This window comes from Heloderma suspectum, chromosome 2, assembly GCF_057233095.1.
Source record: "Heloderma suspectum isolate Gila_16-S chromosome 2, 16-S_ref, whole genome shotgun sequence".
Classification (NCBI taxonomy): domain Eukaryota; kingdom Metazoa; phylum Chordata; class Lepidosauria; order Squamata; family Helodermatidae; genus Heloderma; species Heloderma suspectum.
In genome coordinates, this window is record NC_139459.1 from 291,577,331 (window position 1) to 291,597,741 (window position 20,411).

General features: G+C 41.4%; 1 protein-coding gene across 2 annotated transcripts in view; it reads right to left on the bottom strand.

Annotated features, from left to right (window-relative positions):
* The window catches only part of VGLL4 (vestigial like family member 4), a 153,455-nt gene that overhangs the window by 74,722 nt on the left and 58,322 nt on the right, over positions 1–20,411 (bottom strand). Inside the window, exon 1 of one of the 2 annotated variants that reach the window (XM_084839864.1) lies at positions 11,669–12,141. The exons of the other annotated variant lie outside the window; for it this stretch is intronic. Within the exon in view, the coding sequence (XP_084695990.1) occupies positions 11,669–11,753 (85 nt within the window). The 5' untranslated portion in view covers positions 11,754–12,141. Of the gene's footprint in view, positions 1–11,668; positions 12,142–20,411 lie in introns of those variants that run through there. 2 annotated transcript variants of the gene reach the window in all.

The window sequence follows — 20,411 nt, forward strand, 5'->3', positions numbered from 1 at the left end:
GATGGTTGGTTTTGTCATAGCGTGTGCTTTACCTGGGGTTTGTGTATGTGGTGCATGTTTTGCTTGTGTGTGTTTCCCTGAGCATCACCAGTTTGACTTCTGTGAAATGGGTATTTTGTTATGCTTTGTGGGGATACATATGTGATTTGGCATTTCTGACTCAGACCCCACTGCCTTGTACTCAGTTTCTTGCCTAAGTTACTTCTCCCTGAGCCTCATCAGTTTGTCCTCTGTGAAATGGGTGTTGGAGCAGAAAGCTGTGGGTTCAAAAGGGTGTATTTGTGTTTTGAAGCTCAGACCCCACTCTTCCTTGTACTTAAGTTCTTGGGCATGTTGCTTTTCTTTTAGTCTTACCAGTTTGTCTTCTGGGAAATGGGCATTTTGTGCCCAGCCACACACACCATGGCAGCAATTTTGTGAATGGGCAAGCCCTGCCCATGGCAGCCATTTTGTGAGAGCACCCACAACACACACTCAAAATTCCAAATTTGTCCACTGTGTGCCCAATAAGGTTGGGTACCCCTGCCCGACCCAAACTCTATGATTGCTTTCTATGTTATAATGTAAAGACTTCTTCCTGCTTCCATCCTAACAACCATCGTCCACCTTTCCCTCTAGCTCTAACACAATGTGCTTAATTAAAATATGAATTTGATCAAAGTACTACAGTACTGATTCAAGAATACCTGTAATGGACATTCATTCCAATGAGACCTGTGCAAGTGGAATTACCACAGACTTTGCTCAAATACAACTTTGACAAATTTCTAGTTTTGTATGTGCTTTATGTAAGGACAACAAATTCTAACATTCCATTTTTTTCTGAGAATCCTATATTGTTGGATTGATTCCAAGCTCTGATGAATTTATATTGAAGAACTGTATTTAGAATATCAAAACTTCATGGCAGGAAGCTTCATGGCGGGACGGTAGGAAAAGCTGGGGGTGGTGTGTGTGTGTGAGTGTGTGTGTGTGTGTGAGAGAGAGAGAGAGAGAGAGAGAGCACACTGTTAAGTAACAGCACATGTACATTAATACAGGAGTGGACAATCTGAGGCCCTCCAGATGTTTTGGTGTACAACTCCCATGATCCCTCACCATTGACCCTGCTGGCTAGGGATGATGGGAGTTGTAGGCCAAAACATCTGGAGGGCCACAAGTTGCCCACCCCTGCTTTAAAAGAATTGTTTTACTGCACTAGAGTATTAAAAAATGGTAATATTATATTATTATAGCAACATCTATTTTTAAGAGCATGCAGAATTCCAATTCTTCCTGTCTTACTCATGAAGATTTCTTTGAATTTTAGAGGTTGCATATCCACTCACTAAAAGATGTTGGTCCAATTTACAACAAAAGACACAGGGCCCATACATATGTGTGTGTTGTAACATACAAGAAATTCACTCTTTTTAGGAATACTACATGGCTAGACATCCAATAAAATAAAATACATTTTAGATTCAATCAAATATGCTCAACGCACCATTAAAAAATATATTTAAAAATGTTAAATATTGATCAATTCCCCTCATCAGCAAAAAGAAAGCAAGAGCGTATACTAACTTCATTCTTCAAAGACAAGTTAAGAAAGGGAAAAAAGACAAAATTCATTTCCTTAATTACTAGGAAAATTCTAATTCCAGATTCTAATTCCAAAACAATACCATTTTAAAAAAGCTTGATTAGATCCCAAAAATTCTACAAAATTATCTCTTTATATTTTCATATTTTCTAGTGAACTTGTTACAAGATATTAAAAAATTAGGGTGTTATGGGTTTTGTTTTGCCTTTTAGGGTGCTTTCCCCAAACATGAATAGAATTGTACTCTTACACTGCTATTTTAGTATTAAATTATGTAAATGTGTGCTGATCATTTGGATAGCTTCAAATGCATACCAAAAAGTATGGATTTCCACTGCAATTAAGAAGAGAAACATTTATGGTGCTTTTGTTCTTATCTAACATAACCAATTGTAATAATGCAAAATGGTGCTTAAAACTCATATCCCATACAAGGCTAATAGAACAGCTAGGAGTTAGTACCAGAAAAGCACCTAAACCACTGTTCTACTTACCAGACTCACAAATGTCAGCAGACTTCCATTGCTCTTCCCAGCTGAAGTGATTAACGATGTTTCAAGACAACATAGTTAACTACTTGCACTCTTCAATATGGCTCACTGTAGTTTCACTTCCAAACACAAAACGAAGAGTTTATCTTTACCAGACAAGATGGTATGCAAATTCCACACAGTATATATGCAGTTATCATACTGTTGGATTAAACCAGTCATACTAGTGCCAAAATGAAGTTGCATTCTGTGGCACACTTGATGTATACATGACAGCAACCAAAATTTTGGTGCCTTAAACACAGCTCCATGTAACACTATCAATTATCTTCAGAGTGCATGGACTTTCACTGGAAAAGGAACAAAGGGTCTCTGTGTCAAGTAATAATTCTATGCTAACATTCAGGGTGACACTATAGTCTACATATACAGGCAAAGGATGGCAGGTGTTAAAAAATTAAATTAGCAGAACATCTCTTAATTCTCAATGTCCATAATCTAATTTTTGTAAACTTTCCTTCATAAAAACATGTTATAATTGCTCCTTCTTGCCATTATCTGTGAAGACTTATGGGCTCTCTCATTCTAGGTGACAGTTCTTGGAAAGAGTTTACTCAACTGCTTAGCACATTCTCTGCATGTAGCATGTTGCTTTCCAACACCTATTCAGCCAAAAGCAAGAAGTAAAAGCTCCATCTGTATAGATCTTAAAAAAAAGAATTAGAGAGAAATCACTGTCATGCAAAGCAGACGGGGGTGGGGGGATATAAAGCAATAGTGTTTTTGTATTCATACTTTAGTTGCCACATGATGCAGATTTAAGACATTCTGCACAATACAACACACTCTCCCGGACTGAAGAAATTTAAGCTCTGTCAAATGTCTTCCAAAGTGCTTTGATTTGCATACACAAAGACCAAGCACTGTTAACAAATCTGACTTGCAAGTTAGCAAGTCACAAGCAAATTGCTCATTAATGCAGAACTGAAATTTGCAGAGTAGCTCTCAGGCTCTACTTCCAATATTGCACATCTATACTACAGGCTGCTTTGGAAGACAAAAGACAAACAATGTTTGCCTTGTACCACACTGCCAAACATTACTTGCAGCCAACTAGTGCTCATTGTTACAGGAAGTAAGTGAAGTAATTATGTAATATGCAACTAAGTAATGTAAGCTGTCATACAAAATGGGAGAAAAAATAGTGGTCCTGTTCTTCACATATGGATCCAATTTCCTTTGTTATAAAATCCAGTCTTCTAGACTGACCATATAAGATATAGTAGAAATAACACTATTTTGAGTTTCATAACATGCCTAAAGGGAATTCTTTACAACTTATTACATTTCTCATTTCTTCCTCAGTTATGCTCCCAAGAATACAATACCAAAAAAAACAAAAAACAAACAAAAACAAAAATGGAAAAAGAGGAGCAAAATCCACCTTGACCACAGAGGCATCTGCATGCTCCATGGAACACACTCATATCTGGATAACGTTGTTTCATCTGCAGGCATGAAAAGTACGTTAGATGTCAGTTCCAACAAACCACTTTGTACAGAAAAGGTCTCAGTGACCATGTGTTTTACGCATTAGTTTTTCTTTTTCCACAGACCCGCAGAACATAACTCTCAGACTATAGCGTAGTTCAAACTACAGAGCTAATGCAAGAACCTCAGAAACATGCAGAGACCACCACCAGGCTCATGCTGAGGTACCATGGGGGGGGAGTACAGAACCTTACATGGAGACCAAGGCTACCCTTTTTCAGGCTACCATCCTCTCACAAATTGCAGAAATGATGTGACTAGCCTCAGCATAGAGGATAGATCTCATGAAAAATGTTCACTGAGCACTGTGGAGCCTTGGAGCACAACAGTTCCTCATGTTCTCAAGATACCCACCACTGGGCCAGGGTGTGTCTGCCAGATACAAAATGTTATGGCTTCCACATAGAGACCACCAAAACTTGCTTCTAGGCAGCAGCACTCCTAACTGAGACTGTAACACTTGTCAGCATGCCATTACTGCATGCACCAACTTGTTCAGTCTACACATGAACATCAGAAATTTTTGGCAGTTACCAACACAGAACAGGTCCATGGAGCAGTAGTTTTTGGGACAGTTGTTGGGACCCATCTAGAATCAGAAGCCTTAAGAAACTGAATATGAGTTTCTGTAGCAGCACGAAGTCAGAGTTCCAGTCCAGAGCACACCACATAGTGCTTCTCATTCAATATGAGGCTTAGGAAATGGCACAGCAAGGTCTCCTTCGTTGCCCTTTTAGTGCAGTAAAATCACAAATTCTGTGTGTTTCTTGATGCTTAAAACAAAATAGCATCAAAATTACAACAAATAGTTAAGTGAAGAATAACAAATGTGAACATTAGGTCTGGCAAAAACATTTATATTCTTAGGCATCAGCATCGCATATCTAGGTATTCGGGTGAACAGAAAATATTTATTTATTTACAATATTTGCATATTGTTCTATATGTAAAACAGATTTCGGAGTGGTGAACACAAAAGATAAACAAATAAAAGAATAAAAACATTAAATCACCATATTAAAATTATGGTAAAAAAAAATACAACAGCATGCTAATTGAAACCATGACCAGTCAATTAAGGAATGCCTCCTGGAACAGTGCTGTTTTCAGGAGGCACCAGGGCCTGCCTGACCTCTTCATACAATAACCTCTTCATACAACGGCTACTGCACTCCCCCCCCCCCGCAACATGTCTCACATTTATTTTTGTTAATTCCATACCCACCACCTCTACCAGTACACCACAGTGCTGACCTATAAAAAGCAGAAGATGTAATACTGCAATAGGTAAAGTGATTGATCCAAGTCAGAAATATTTGGCCTCCAAACCATAACTGGATACATCAGTTCCCATTCCTGAAGGCAGCCCCATGGCACATTGGGAAAAAAAGAGCAGAGTTGGCGGGTAGGTTAAAGTTAGTAAAAAAAACAGTAACCACCTATCTGGAACACTTAATCAACATTATGTCAAAGAAGAGCAGTTAAGATGAGCAGTATCTTTACAGACCTTTCAGTTGTAAAAAAATATATATACACACATTAACCAATAGGAATGATCACATTTTATTCTACTCTTGCCTTTCCCCCAATAAGCTTCTGCACCTTTAGCAAATTATTCTCTCACTGTCTTTTGCCTTTCTCCTTACTGTTGTCCATCTTGCCTATTCAGACTGCAGGTTTTTGTAGCAGTGACTGTCTCTGTTCTCTTCTCCACATATGATCAGGATCAGATTTCAGCTGAGACTTTACATCATTGTCATCATTCTATTTTATTACATTTATGTGTTGCTTCCCATCACAAAAAGCACTTTCATCTGAAAATGTATCCCAATACTTTTCCTGCTCTACCCTTTCTAGAAAAGAATGCCTTATTCTGTTGGAAAACAGATTCCAATTTTTTTAATTTGTATTACTTCATCTTCCTCATTACACTGGGTAGCAGGATCATGGCACAATGGGTGAAGATATCAAGAATATGCCTGACTGTTTGTCTGTACCACTACTGCACTCTTCTGAATGAACCTTCTAATCTAGTTCCAACTTTTGCTTCACACAAACATGCTAGCCAGCTCAAATCACATCTACGCAGATGCAGTGTTTTCCTGTTAAGTAAAACAGATCCCCCAACAGGAAGCATGCTTCCATGTATTCCCATCAACAAGACCATCAGGTTATCAGTATTATTTTGTCAGTGGTATTGTGGAAACCAAATTCCCACCCTAGTCCCAGACAGAAGAGCAAAGCTTATGATTAAGCAGATAATCTCTACAGTAAAATGCCTCTATAAATGAGCCAAAAAGGATATGAAGGTCATGCATAAAGAAGAAAGTTAGTTACTTTTCTTTAGGCCTTAAATCGATCATTTGCATTTTTGGTCAGTTCGTAAACAGAATGATGATGCATCATACCATAAAAGCAAACAGTGCACATTTAAACACTGTGGATGAAGTAAAAGCAAACAGAATTGGTACAACTCCCTAAATTAATTCCTTTTGTTGAATAATTGTCTGTTAATTGGAGACTTAATTGCAAAGGGTGAGTTTGAACAAAACAACAACCCACCCTGGCAAACAAGCCACACAGTGTGGGTTCACCATGGGTTGTTCTCTCCCTTGTTCCCCCTCAGTCTTCCAGCCAGCTCTGGCACATACCCCAAGGGACTTTGTGGTGGAACCCACCTTGTGTGCCTGTCCCCTCCCCCTCCTCACTCCAATTGTAACCCTTTTTTTGTTCCCTGCCTTTAAAAAAAAAATCATGCCCCGACATTCGCCCCGATATATATACACACATACATACACACACACACACATTTATATTACTACGAATAATATAAAAATTGTGGTTACTGCAAATGGGAGCTGCAAAAAAGGGGTTGACCTTAGATCTCTCTTAAAAGGACTTGCTGGAGACTTGGGCAAGAGTGGCAGGGAAGCAGGGCACCCACAAGTGTCAGTTCAACACCTAAAACCTGGGGTTCACCTTGCTAAAGGGGCGATCTTGACTCCCTTTCCTGACCTGTCAACAGCTATTAATGTTGCTTATATGCAGTCCCACCTTGTCAATTACCTTGTATGTTTCATACTGCAGTTCCTTCCCTTTGACAGCTGAAACATACAAGGCAATAGACAAGGCAAGGCTGTATATATTTTTGACCCCCACAAGTACACACTTGTGAAACTATGAATGCTGACAACCCCCCCTAAAAATTATGAATACATTTGCACAAATTCTTGGGGCTGAAAAAATTATATATATTCCAGCCCCATTTGCGCAAATGTCAGGGCATTAAAAAAAAAATTAAGGCGATGGCAAAGGAGCGACACCCCTTCCAAAGTGCCGTTTGGGAATCGGTAGAGGGGCTGTCACTGCAGCAAGGGTGAGATTGCCTGGGAAGAGCGGCAGCATTTTTTTCCACTCTTGCCGAACAGCTTGCTGCCCAGTCAGTACAACCCACGATGTGTTGGCTCTGCCGGGTTCAGACAACATGCCAACCCACTGTGGGGTAAACAACGCCTAGAACAAGCCATGGGTCATCACAGTGGATTGTTGGAGAAAAACAAGCCACCCTGCGGTAAGCGGTCCAGGCTCAGATAACATGACAACCTACCATGGCTTGTTTCAAATGACAATACATGACAGGTTGTTATGTCGTGCGAACCTAGTCAAAGCAATACTTATAGAGAGGACTTCAGAATTATTATATTTTACGGTGACTGGGAAATATTCCTTTAGTCAGGCCGACTGAATGTTAGTAGGCAAGAATAATTGATAATTTTTTATTAATGGGAGTGAATGGTTAGGAGATCAACTGAGGTCTTCCTAGAACATTTGGAAGAGGAAACCCATCAGATCCTGAAGAAGGTGACACACCCCATCTCCCCCAGTTAAGGGGGAAGGGGCTGATATAGGGGTGTGTGAAGAAAGGGGATATTGGAACAAGCACAAACAGACACAGAAGCAGAGACTGCAGTTAGTAGTTACATGTAAGCGGAAAGCACCTTCTAATGTGGGGTAGCAGATCTGCTTCCTACCGCTTGTCTTCACTTATGTTCTACTTGTATATTTGTAAATAAACTAAATATTGCAAAAGCACCATAAGACTCCAACACACTCTCTGTCAAGGATTCTAAGCCCTCCCACTGAATAGTGAGGCAACAGAGACCTGCTGTGCAATCCACAAACTCTTTTATTCAGTTAATAGCACTGGGAGCTGTTCTCTGGGCCTAATTAGCTAAATAGGGTTTTTGTTCAGGGAGCTATTGAAAGCAGGGCAGTTGCCTTTCAACTAATGGACGGGTTTCCCACCATGCTCAACAGGCTTTTTCTGGGCTCCTCCTTTCAGGGAGGATCCTCCCAACCCAACTTCTGATGGGCAGCCAATCTGGCAGGATGTCTCCCACCTCCTCTGAGCATTATGCATTTCTGCAAATTTAAAGTCATATTTGTGTAAATTAATATGCCTAAGTTAGGTGTAGGCAACCTTTTTGGGCCTGTGGGCACATCTGTCAATTTCACTATCTGTCCTGGACACCACCACAAAATGGCTGCCATGGGAGGTATGGCAAAGGACAAGTAACCTGCCCGAACGACTGAATATAAGACAAAGATGGTTTCTGAGCCCCAAGTCACTAAAGTCAGTTTTCAGCACCAACAAAACTTATTTCACAGTGATCCTACCAAAAAAATTAGAAGTGTGAGGAGTAGGGCACCTTGGCAGGAACCCAGAAGGTATCTGGGGACACACTGGTGCCCATGGGCACCACATTGCCTACCCCCTGGCTGAAGCAATATAAGAAAGAAGTCAGAACTATGCAGGCCTGGCCTATGCACCTGGCATGATGGGCCAAATGCTGGTGCCCACCACTGTTGACATCAGCCTCCTTTTAAAATGTTTAATTAAAAAAAATGTATGGCCCAGCACTCCCCAAAAGAAGTGTCAAGTGAGACAGCTGCAGCCATTGTAATCTTCATTCCCCAGAATGCCTCTGGGCCCCAATACAGGGCCCAGAGGCATTCTGGGGGAATTATAATGGTGACAGCTGCAGCCATCTTATCCAGCACTTCTCCACAGTGAAGCAGGCTGCTCACTACAACCTGTACCCATTGCTGTGTGCAACCACCCACCCCACCACCCGTGGTAAGCTCACAGAGAAGCTACAAAGGCAAGAAACCTGGTGTGACTGAGTTTTAGAGTATTTCCACAAGATCAATGTGTGCCCCACAACTGCATTTTACTACGTAGCGAATACTTCACTCCTCCCATAGTATCTTATCCATTACATGCATTAGCCTTGCAGCAAGAAGACAGCCAGTCTACTGTTTGCTATGCCCTAGTTTTGTTTTTTAAGTAACTATCTACATGGCTGTGTCCTGCGGATGGGAGGAGATTTACATATCCTCACTGAAGGAGGCTGAGGGGAAGACTGCAATACATCCCCCACACCAAAGACACAGACACATATAAGCACGTGAGAGGTTGAACAGATAAGCACTCATCCAATAAGTAATTTAATAGAAGAATCATACAAAAATGATGCGGACAGGGAAGAAGGAGGATCAATTCACCAGTCATCATTTATATCTTAACCACTATCCAGGAAGTTGACAACTATTTTCCATATGGCCATAATATTAGCAATTATAATTCTAAGTGAAGGGGAGAAATCACATCTCCATAAGCAACAATATATTGTCCTTTACGTGCTGCAATATCCCAATAATAAAGTGCTACCTCAAGACAGGACATCTGGATCCCTACTTCAAACTCTATCTATCTATCTATCTATCTATCTATCTATCTATCTATAACATACATATGAAGATTACTTGGAAAGTTCCTTAAGAGCTCAGCTCTCAATTGAAAGGCCATGTTCATACAAGGACGTTATTCAGACGGATGTGCTTCACTTCTATAAAGTTCACATGCTCTTTTTATGTACGCAAGGAAGATGTACTGCAAAGAAGATTATGTTCATTAAAGTTAAATGAGGATGTTCCCGAGTTCTCCATTGCTATGCTTGATTCTCTCTTGTGGAAAGAAGCATTCTAAGAAGATGCAGAGCAGGCATTATTCTGGAAGTGTTCATATTAACAGTAAATCAAGAGTAAAGGTTTATATTATGTATGTTCCCAATGTATATTCTGTGAGCAATTGCTCTAAGAAAAGGCAAACTATTTTTCCCCCAGTAGGAAAGTTATTTCTCTCTTACTAAAATCAATGGGATTTAAAAGTGGGATGCCAACCATCATTGTTAACACCCTTCTGAAAGATAAAGATTAGGCAGTGGCATGAAAGCTTCCTGCATTGAGCAGGGGGTTGGACTTGATGGCCTTGTAGGCCCCTTCCAACCCTACTATTCTATGATTCTAAGATCATTCAATATCCAAGATACATGTGGCAGTCTTTTATAATCTTTAAACCAAAAGAATATAAATATCTTGTTATAAAACCTTTCCAAATGTTGTTCTATGTTTTTCACTTCAGAAATGTTTAATTTTAGGGTTAAAGGTAACAAATGAGAAACAGCAGCAAATAATAATTGAATATTACAGACTCAAGACAACAAAAAAGCCTTTTTGAAAGGACTGAACTACTACTAACAAATGCTGCCAAAGCAGTAAAATTTGAAGGGAAAAATGTTGAGAAACTTGTTGGAAAGTAAGCAATCTCTGAGAGCATCCCTGATAAGGTATCAAACCACCACACTGATTTCTGCCCTCTTCTCCACCACCACCCCCTTCCAAATTTATAAACACTAATATTTGCATTTTTAATTCATGAAGCTAGCAGTCACACCCCTAAAACTGACTAGCAGAGAATACAGAACCACTGCCCTCCTTAGTAACTTGAAAACGCAAGCCCTGTGATTTCAGCTAACATGCTTCCGACGTGAACATTTTGGCAAGGCCTCATTTATTTGTTTTTGTCCTAACCTTAGCAGATGTATATTTAGGTATCCTTGACAAGTTCTTCACAGAGAAAGGTAGTAACATTTACTCTCTTAACAAACATGGAAAATTTTCTAGCTGAAAATTTAGAAAAAAGAGATTTGTGCTATGTCTCTATGTGTGGCAACAGAAAAACAGCCCTACTGCCAAGCAGAATTAGCTCAGTGGTGCCATTCTTTCCTTGCTAAGCCAAGCCATTACAGCTTCTTCAAACTGCACGTACATAAAACTCAACTAGTTAAAAAGCAGCTAAGTTCTACCACTCCTGTTGCCAGGATTTGTAAAGGGAAAAAAACACTACTATAAAATTTGAGTACTAGGAACAAACAAATCTATGTCAGCAAAGCACAAACATGGGGGTGGGAAGGGAGAGGGGGGAGAGAAACCACCCTGAAGATGACCATAAAGTTATGTTTTCTAGCAGCTGTGTAGCTGTTTCTGCTAGGGACAGACTGTTGAGGCGGTTCTTGAGGGAGGAGATGTGGGACCGAGGGGAAGAAAAGGGGAGGCAGCCCTCTGTGTCAGAGCTTTCTCAGAGCTGTACAGGAAATGAGAAGTCAAACAAAGGGCCACTCTGTATTCTGTAGTACAGACACCCTTCAATCCCCAGAGCTGAGCAGTAAAAACTCTTTATTATGCCCTAAAAATGATAATCGGCCTCAGACAATCAACAACACAGTACCCTACAATTCAGCCCTTGTCACAATCCATCTATATTCTATGTCAAAGTAAAGCACGTACAGATAATGCATATTTTCAAGAGAAAGCCATCCAGTCCACACATAGGAAAGCTATCAGTGGCTATAAAAGCATTAAACAAAAGTCCCATCTCACAACTGCATTAAATTTATAAACACTTCACACATAAGAACAGACAATGTCTTATCTTAAAAAGATGCAGTCAGTGCCTCACTTTGAGGTGGAGGAGAAAATCATTATTTCCAACTGAAAATAATGAAGATTGTAAAAGATTTTTTGGAATCCCAACTGTATTTAGGAAAAGGCACAACACTGCCAAAACTAGAAAGCAAGAGAGATCTTAACCTGAACTTAAAGAGGCATAAAACTATAGTGTAATATTAATCTAAGTTACCTTCATATTGTCGGAGAATGCCAATATTGTTGTTCATCTTGTCCAAGTACTGATAGTTCAACAGGTCCATCTTCATAAATAGCATTTAGTGGGCTAGCAAAGAAGACCAGCTTGCTTGCTTTCGCCCCCCAAAACAGCGACAAGAACACAGGCAAATGCTGTTGAGTAGCTCCTGGCTCTTTTCCGACTTCCACAAGCTCAAGGCCCAGCCTCCGACTAATCAAAACAAAGTATATTAAAAACGAATTGGGAAAAAGGGGGGGAGGGAGGAAGAAAGCCCCATCAAGGGCTTCAAAACAAGAGAATTTAAAGTATATTGTGTCCTCAATTGCAATTAAAATTGCTTATAGATCTCACTCCTAATTGAGGGGGGGAAACTGGAACGGCAAAGACTTCCTAGGACAAAGACATGCTAATTCTCCTCACAGCCCGCTGCAAGTTAACTGCACTGACATGCAGGCTATGCTTGGTATGACTCCTATGTAAACTAGCTTCCTCTTTCTAGCAGACAGAGATGACTGAGCATGCTCACTGAATCCCTGGAGCTCTTCAAATGTCAGGGATATTTTCTGCACAAGATCAGTCTCTAAATGTACAGAGTGTTTGAAAGCAAGACAGAGAAGGAGGAGGAGTTGAAGACGGCACAGAAGGGGCCATGTCAGATTCTGCCCTTACAGGAAGCAGAGTTGCCACTGAACAATTGGAAAAGGAAAAAGAAATAAAGCCCAGCTCTTGGTAGAACATTAACTCAATATGCAGACAACCTATTTTTCTGAAAGGATTTTTGAGATGTCTGAAGCAGAAGTCAATTTTTTCTTTAAGTTTTCCCCTTGATTTTTATGCCATATACTGCTTCAATTTAATTTTACTTCTAAGCTATTTACAACTCTGAATGAATCTCCCCTCAACATATGTTAATAAAAACGTTATGTCTTTATTAAAGAATAAATACAGCAGGCTTTTAGATAACGTACCATCTGCATTTGAGGCAGAGGGGCCATATAGTGAGAAACACTTATTGTTATGGGTTTAATCAGTAAATTAAATATCTATAGAACATTTGAAGGGGTTTAAGTTATAAAAGTTGCATTTCATCTAGGGATTTTACTATTTAAGCCTTCTCTATCTTGAAAGAAACAAAAGGGATTGTTCTCTCCACCACTCATATTTCAGGATGTGGTTTGTTTTGCTACACTTCAAACCTTGATCCTAAATGTTCGTAGTTGTTTATACAGATGCATGTGAAACATCCCATCAGATGGAACATCTGTAATGAGTGTCATCATTATATGAATCCTGAGTCACTGAAAATCAGTCTGTTGCTTCCCTACAATAGATCAATGCCTAAAAACCAATTTACTTTCCAAAAATTAAAGTACCAAGGAGGAAAGCCAGGAAATTGGAGATAATACTTTGACAATAATTTCCTCTGATTTTTATGTACTTCTTTGCCAGGTACAATTTAAAATTATTGGGTTGGATCCAGATTTAGTCACACTTAGAGTAGGCCCACTGAGTTTTAAGTTAGACATGACTAGGTGCCAATTATTTCAGTGGGTCTACTTTAGGTATGACTTAAATCTAGATTCAACCAATTTTTTCAAAGAAAAAGGCTGTAATCTTAAAATTGAATACCAGAAGTACACTTCACTAAATGGTTTACTTGTAAGTAGCTGAAAGGGAAAATGGAGTACCACGCTCCCGTAGGGCTTGTATGTCATGCTCCATTCTCCTTCCTAGACTTCAAATGCCTTCATTTGATACATGTTCAAATAGAATGCCACCTACCTAAAAGAAGACTGAATGGATTCCCTCTCTCAAATCTAACATCTTTAACTACAATGTCCTCTTAAATTTAAAAATGACATCGGTTTGTAAAAGGTAGTGAAAATTTCTTTAAGCAGCTGACTTCATGTACTTAAAATGGGGAAGGGGGACAAACAGGGGAAACATGGTCTTGTTAAGATGATGCATTTATTTTATATACCCACTACTAACAGATTGTTCTGAAGAAATATTATGATTTCATGTTATTATACAAAAATGGTTAATTACCTAAATAAGGACCGTGCAATATTTTTCACTTTCCAGAAAGCATGAAAAAAATTGCAGTCACATAACTCCAGCCAAAAAGAACACAGGAGCTCTATTCTGGGAAGTGTGCACCTTTGATTGATTTAGGAAATGGAGCGTTCCAGTTTACTTCCTTGCTCAGTTCCTTCTCTGTCCAGTTTCAAAATGTGGTCTGACCATGCCCACTTCTTTTGGTTGACACCAGTTCACTGAGAGAACCTGGCATTCTTGTTTCAGCTACGCTAGGGCAGTTTTTTAAATTCTGGATGTGCTATGTAGCTAGTTTTTTTGGCAAGAAGGGGTGGCATAAGCAGTGGCACTGTTTGAGAATCAGAGACTTGGGAAAAAATTAAGGAGGGATATGATGGAAGTTTTTGAAAGGTTGCTGAAAAGAAGAGGGAGACCATTATCAGGTACCTTGAGTGGAAAAAAGTAGTGATGTTAAAGTTGAAGCAAAGTAAATTTAGTTTAGATATCAGGGAATGCTTTCTAATTTTAAGGAACAATTCAGGAATAAAACAAGTTTCTAGGTAATGGGAATCTTCTTCACTTGAAGTTTTACAGAGGACACTGCATAAGAACCTATTAGAGACAGTATTGTGTCGGGTTCAAACTAAAATCTATCATAATGTTTTGATCCTGGATTTTAAGTCTTAAATCAGAATGTTGTATCAATGTTTATTGCCTTTCAAAGGATGTGTGCAGCAGTTTAGAGGACTGCACTTTCTGCTTTCTTCATAGAAGGTACTCCAAGGATCCCCTCAAACTGCCCTTTAAATTCTTCAACTTTTTTTTAAAAGAAAGCAATACAAGGATTTGGGGTGAAAGCTTTTAAAAGAGAAATATTACTGGTGGATGCACTCTGTCCTGGACTCTTTGAACACAAGTCAACAATTAAGGTATCAAACAGCAATGAACTTACGAGTAGTGCACACTTGTAGACTACTGTTTCCCTCTTCCACGTTTAACACTAACCCACTAAATTACTACTGTATGACATGGTTTGCATGTAACAACAACCAATGGGCTGTTGGGGATGAACGTGAGCAAGTGGGCTGCCTCCCACCTACTCAATGTTTCCACTTTCCATCCATTTTGCTAAACAAACCAGGAATGCCCAAACCTAGCGATCTGGGTTGCCGAGTGTTAAACAATCCGGAGTTTGAACCCATGGTTTGCTGTTGAGTCCAAACTCCTGGTTGTTTAATGCTCAACAACTGTCACAAATCCCTTGGCCCCCTCTATCCTTAAGCACTCACACACAAACAAACAAAGAGGCTTCAGTCTCACGCCTTTAATTCATTATTCACAGGTTCATTACAGATGCAGGGGATTCAAATGGGATCATGGAAAGTTGTCCGCAGTTTGAAAGGCAGGCTTTCTGGCTAGGCTAACTTAGGGAGGGAGGTCCCGCCCCTTGCGTCATGCTTCCCTGCGTAGCCTCTCATGCATCACTAACAGGATCGACCATCTGAGCTCCGCCCCAACGCCTCTCTCTTAGCTCTGTGCCACCACCTCACGTCTCTTCGGTCACAGTCCTCAATCCCCTCCTCCTCCTGCTTGCTGCTTCTCACAGAGGGGGCCAAGGAGGAAGCTTCAACTCTTCATCTGGGAGTTGGTAACCTGAGAAGCACGCCTATCCATTTCTGAACTGGCTTGTGAAAATGCCTCCCCCAGTTCTGGCAGCTTGTCTTCTGAATCTGATCTGCTAACTATCTCCCTGCGCTCAGAATCAATCCTGACAACAACCCAGAGTGCCGGGTTCTGACATCAAGACTAACAACCCAGGAATGAGGTAGGTGTTCCTGAGTTGTTTAACAAGGCAGATGCAAAGCAGAAATGCCAAGTGGATAGGAAGCAGGGCGCTGTCTTGTGCTCTAGCCCAAAACACCATGGGTTAGACAACTCATGAATTGATGTTACATGCGAACAAGGTCTATGGCTTTCAAATCCCATGTGTATCCAACCTTATGATGCTGTGTTATGATCTTACCTTCTATCCCCTAAACCATTTAATTATGGGATGGTATCACAAAACCTTGTTGAATCCTTTCTCTATCCAATCAATCCCGATTTCTGTCTGACAGCTGGAATTAGATGTGTCTGAGTTTTTATTATTTTGTAGGCAATTCTGGAAGAATCTGACATAACAATTTATCAGGTTCTGGAAATATGTTGACTAGCTAACCTGTGTATTTCGCCCAGAACAAGAAAGAGACCTGGATTATAACCAGCCTTTATGTTTTCATAAATGGGGGATTCAGCCATTCCTTCTTTGTTCAAAAAATGCTAAGTATAACCTGATACCTGCAACACCTGAAGGTGAAGGTGTCCCCAGCCAGTCGTGTCCGACTCTAGGGTATGGTGCTCATCTCCATTTCTAAGCCGAAGAGCCAGCGCTGTCCGAAGACGCTTCTGTGGTCATGTGGCCGGCATGACTGAACACCGAGGTGCATGGAACGCTGTTCCCTTTCCTGCTGAAGCGGTACCTATTTATCTACTTGCAATTTCTTGCTTTCGAACTGTTAGGTTGGCAGGAGCTGGGACTGAAGACGGGAGCTCACTCTGTCACGCGGCACTCGGGTCTCGAACTGCTGTCCTGCCGACCTTCCGGTCTGCAGTTCAGCGTCTTAACCGCTAAGCCACCACGGCCCCACCTGCAACACCTACCAATGACTAATCCATTAAGTCTGCAATCAAGCTTCAGATCTCATGGCCCCAACATCTGGCCTAATATTTGGGCTTTTTTTGGTTCCCCCCCCCCCCACACGTTTTGTACTATCTAGCCTGATGAAGAGTTCTGGAGAACTTGAGCATTCTGGAGCATTTTGGTTGGTCCTAATAAAGGTATTGCCAAATTGTGGATTTAGGAAAAATTCAGGTTCTGTTGATTTCTGTTAATTTTTTATCACAATTCATTTTTAAAAAGCAAGTTATGTTACATTGACTGAATCTGTACTTTATGTTTAAAGTTTACCATCTCTATAAAGTCAGTAGTCAGGCTTCCTTCATTTGACTTTTAGTTCTGAAGTTGGAGTCCCTTCCACTTAGCATCTTTCTATGTTTAATTCACCCTTTTGAATTTCTTTACATCCTCAATGCTGTTCCTTTACAGATTTTGGTAGTGGCATATTGTTATCTAGTCTGCTAATATTTTTTCTTTTACTTTCACAACACAGATCGGCTATTCCTATGGGCCCATTACACCAACGGCCACAACGCCAAGATTACACCATTGCTATGCTAGCGTAAATGTACTAAATTTATTTTCATTTCCATTTATTATATTTCTGTAACACCCAACAGCCAAAGATTAAAAACCTTAAAAATACAATCCTGTAACAATATAAAAACCATTAACATACAATATATAAACACACACACAATTTTTAACAAACAACAATACCTGCAACCCTCTGTGCTCTCAGCAGCAAGGTAGAAAGCAAAACAATATCAGTAGAAATTGGAGATAATGCAGCAACCAAAGACCACTCCCATAGCAACCCTGGCAACTCCACCATTGACCCACCAATCACAACACTGAGCACTGAATACATCTCAGTAGTAGCCATGCAGGGAAGGCACCAAAGTGCAGGAATGACAGACACTGTGAAAATATCATGGAACCAGCCCCACACCACTCCCACATACAAGCACATTGTCAGGAAGAACACATAGTCGCCAGTTTGCACAATCACACGGGGGTTAACAAGCCACAGTGGCTTGTTAACCAACCCTGCGTGTGCTGGTTGTGTGTTGGCCGAATTCATATAATTACCTTTACTGGCGCAACTTGTTGTGACATCTGAACCCAACAAGGGTGAGTGGTTAACAATTCATTCAGAAGCCATGGCCTGCTATTGGGCCCATTCACATGTCACAATCAGCCAGCTGAAAACAATCCAAGGTGGGTTGGTTAATCAGTTGCTAAGCCACCTGCTGCCAACACATGATCAGGCACCCACTGGCTTGCCATGCTTATTTCCCCCTTCGTCAACTGCCCACTCCCAGCACATATCCCAGGGGCTTTGCAGCACAACCTGCCTATACCCCTGCTGTGATGAGATCCTGCTCCGTGCGCACAAAGTTCTTGCCTTTCGAAGCACCTGCGTTGACATACATATGCCATATCTTCAGGGGGTTCGGGCTTCTTAGGATGAGATGGCTAAGGGTTTTATTTATTTTCTTTCTTTAACATTTAAAAAAAAGTCTCCTTGGCTGCTCCTCGTAGCCGGTTCCTCTTCCTAGCACAGCTGTGCCTGAATGCGTGATTGAGTTACACTGAGTAAGTGTGTGTGCCACAAATTTGGGACCATGGCAAATTGGGAGGGGGGATTTAAGCTTTCCCCACTCTTGTTTTCATGCCGAAATTCCCCCCAACCCCCTGGGGGAAATGGTTAAAGAGAGGAAAAAATAGACTCCCCCCCCCCTTTTTTTTTAATGTCCTAGCAGGGGAGGGGGAATTTCAGCACAAAAACAGGAGAGGGGTAAGCTTATATCTCCCAGTCCCAAACTGCTGTGGTCCTGACTTGGGGGTGTATGCGTTTACCCCTAGGTAAGTCAATCATGCATACACGTATTGCTGTGCTAGCTAGCACAACTCACAAGGGGATTAAGCCAGTCGCTGTCAAACAAAGCCCTGAGCTGGAAGAGGAGGGGCAGAGGGCACTGCGAGGAGCAGCCGGATTTTTCACTGCTCTTGCTCAGTGTCTCTGTAGCCCTTTCAAGCCATGAAGAACCCACTCTGCTGGGTTTGGATGTCATGGCAAGCCACCCTGAAAACAGCTACCATGAATAACCCAACAATAAGCTATGGGTTCTCAGGGTGCCTTGTGCGTGGCTACAAACCATGCTGAGGAAACTGCGCCAGGTTCGGACATCATGCCAAGCCACCCTGAAACAAATGGGTGAAAACCCACCGTGGGTTGTTGTGTCATGTGCACCAGGCCTTTGGGTTGCTGGTGGTTTGTTAACCAGCCCAACCACCCATCCTCGCTGAGTTCAGACATTGCAAAAAGGCGCACCGGCGAGGGTAATTATGTAAATCTGGCTGGCCCATTACCAGCATGTGCAGGGTGGTTAACAAGCCACCACAGCTTATTAACCACCCTGCAATTGCCTGAAGCGGTCCAGAGAAACGCACTTATTTAAATACCCACAAGGAGGCTAACAATAATATCAATAAAAGCAGATCAAAAGTATTACAACATTCAAAGCAACAAAACATAGACATCAAACAGAAACAAAAGGCACGTTCAGTTAACAGTCGGACCAAAAGTCCTCAGAAAAAGCACTTTTCTCACCGTCCCTCAAAAGTCAGTCGACGGTTAAGCCAAAGAGGTTTTTCAGAGGAGAGCATTTGAGAGCCTTATTAACACCACAAAAAATGCCCCCTCTCATCTGCTGCACCTCAGACAGCAGGCAGACACAAAGCTGAGCATAAGGAGATGACCTGAGCGAACAAGCACATTGATATGGCAGGGGGCAATGCCCCACACACTGCCTTTGAATGGGGCTCGGAAACCAACAGGAAGCCAGTGAGGAGTACACATTATAGAAGTTATATATATGTCGGGTCCCAGTTGATCTAGTGGCTGCATTTTGAACCAGCTGAAGTTTTTGAATGTCACTCCGCACGTACAGTACGTTACAACAATCTAATCTGGATAGTACTATGTGATAGTAAGAGACAAACCCAACCACTCTGAGAAAGGGCAGCACTGGATAGAGAAGCACTCCAAGTTGTGAACCTCTAAGTCACACAACCAGAAGAGACAAAAGAGAGGCTCACAATTGGGCCTTAGCAGCCTGAAGGGCCTAGTCCATTACACAACTCCTTTCCATTCCCACCCCCACTCACAGGGTGAGTGAAAAACAGCCATCGCACCCAATACTGAGGGACACTTATGTGGACCAAAGCTCAGAGAAGTCTGAGTCTCTGTAGACAGAGACGCAGCCTACAGGCTAGATTTGATACTGGGCTATGAATGGGCTGAGAAATAGCTCCACACATACCTGAGACAGAGCAGTGAGATAGTTTATCAGAGTGACTAGCACATAGAACAACAGCCTAATTCAGGTAATTTTCTGATGCAGTCATGACCCAAGATGCCCCTAATTTTTCCCCATCCAGATACTCACCGACCCAAGACATTGATTGATTGCCAGTGTCCGTTGTCTCACTTCCCACAAGATCCTACTCTCAGTCCCCAACCTGTTACAACAGGGCAGCAGTACTGGTTTGTTTATCATTACAGCAGCAGTAACAGAGAGAGGGAGGAGAGGCCAGGAGAACCCTGAGTTCTTGGGACCTTCTCCCTAATTTCTCTGGTGCAAGGGTACAGACCTTCAGAACTGGTGGAGTATAAGAGCGATGAATCCACTGCCCTCTCCCACTGGGACTCCCCCATCACAAAGCCATCTGAGGCGCATATCAATAGGGGAGAAGTTCACTTTCCAACACCTATCAGGAGAACAGACACAACTCACACAACATAGCTTTTATTGAACAGTATCAGTGGTTGAGTGAGTTTTGACAGCATGACACAAACACAGGGGTACAATCTTATTATATTCATGTAAGGGTCCCATATATGTGAACACTGCTTGATGGACAAAGAAGTACCTCTACCCCTAGACTGGATATTTCTGCACCCTTCGGGATGGCATA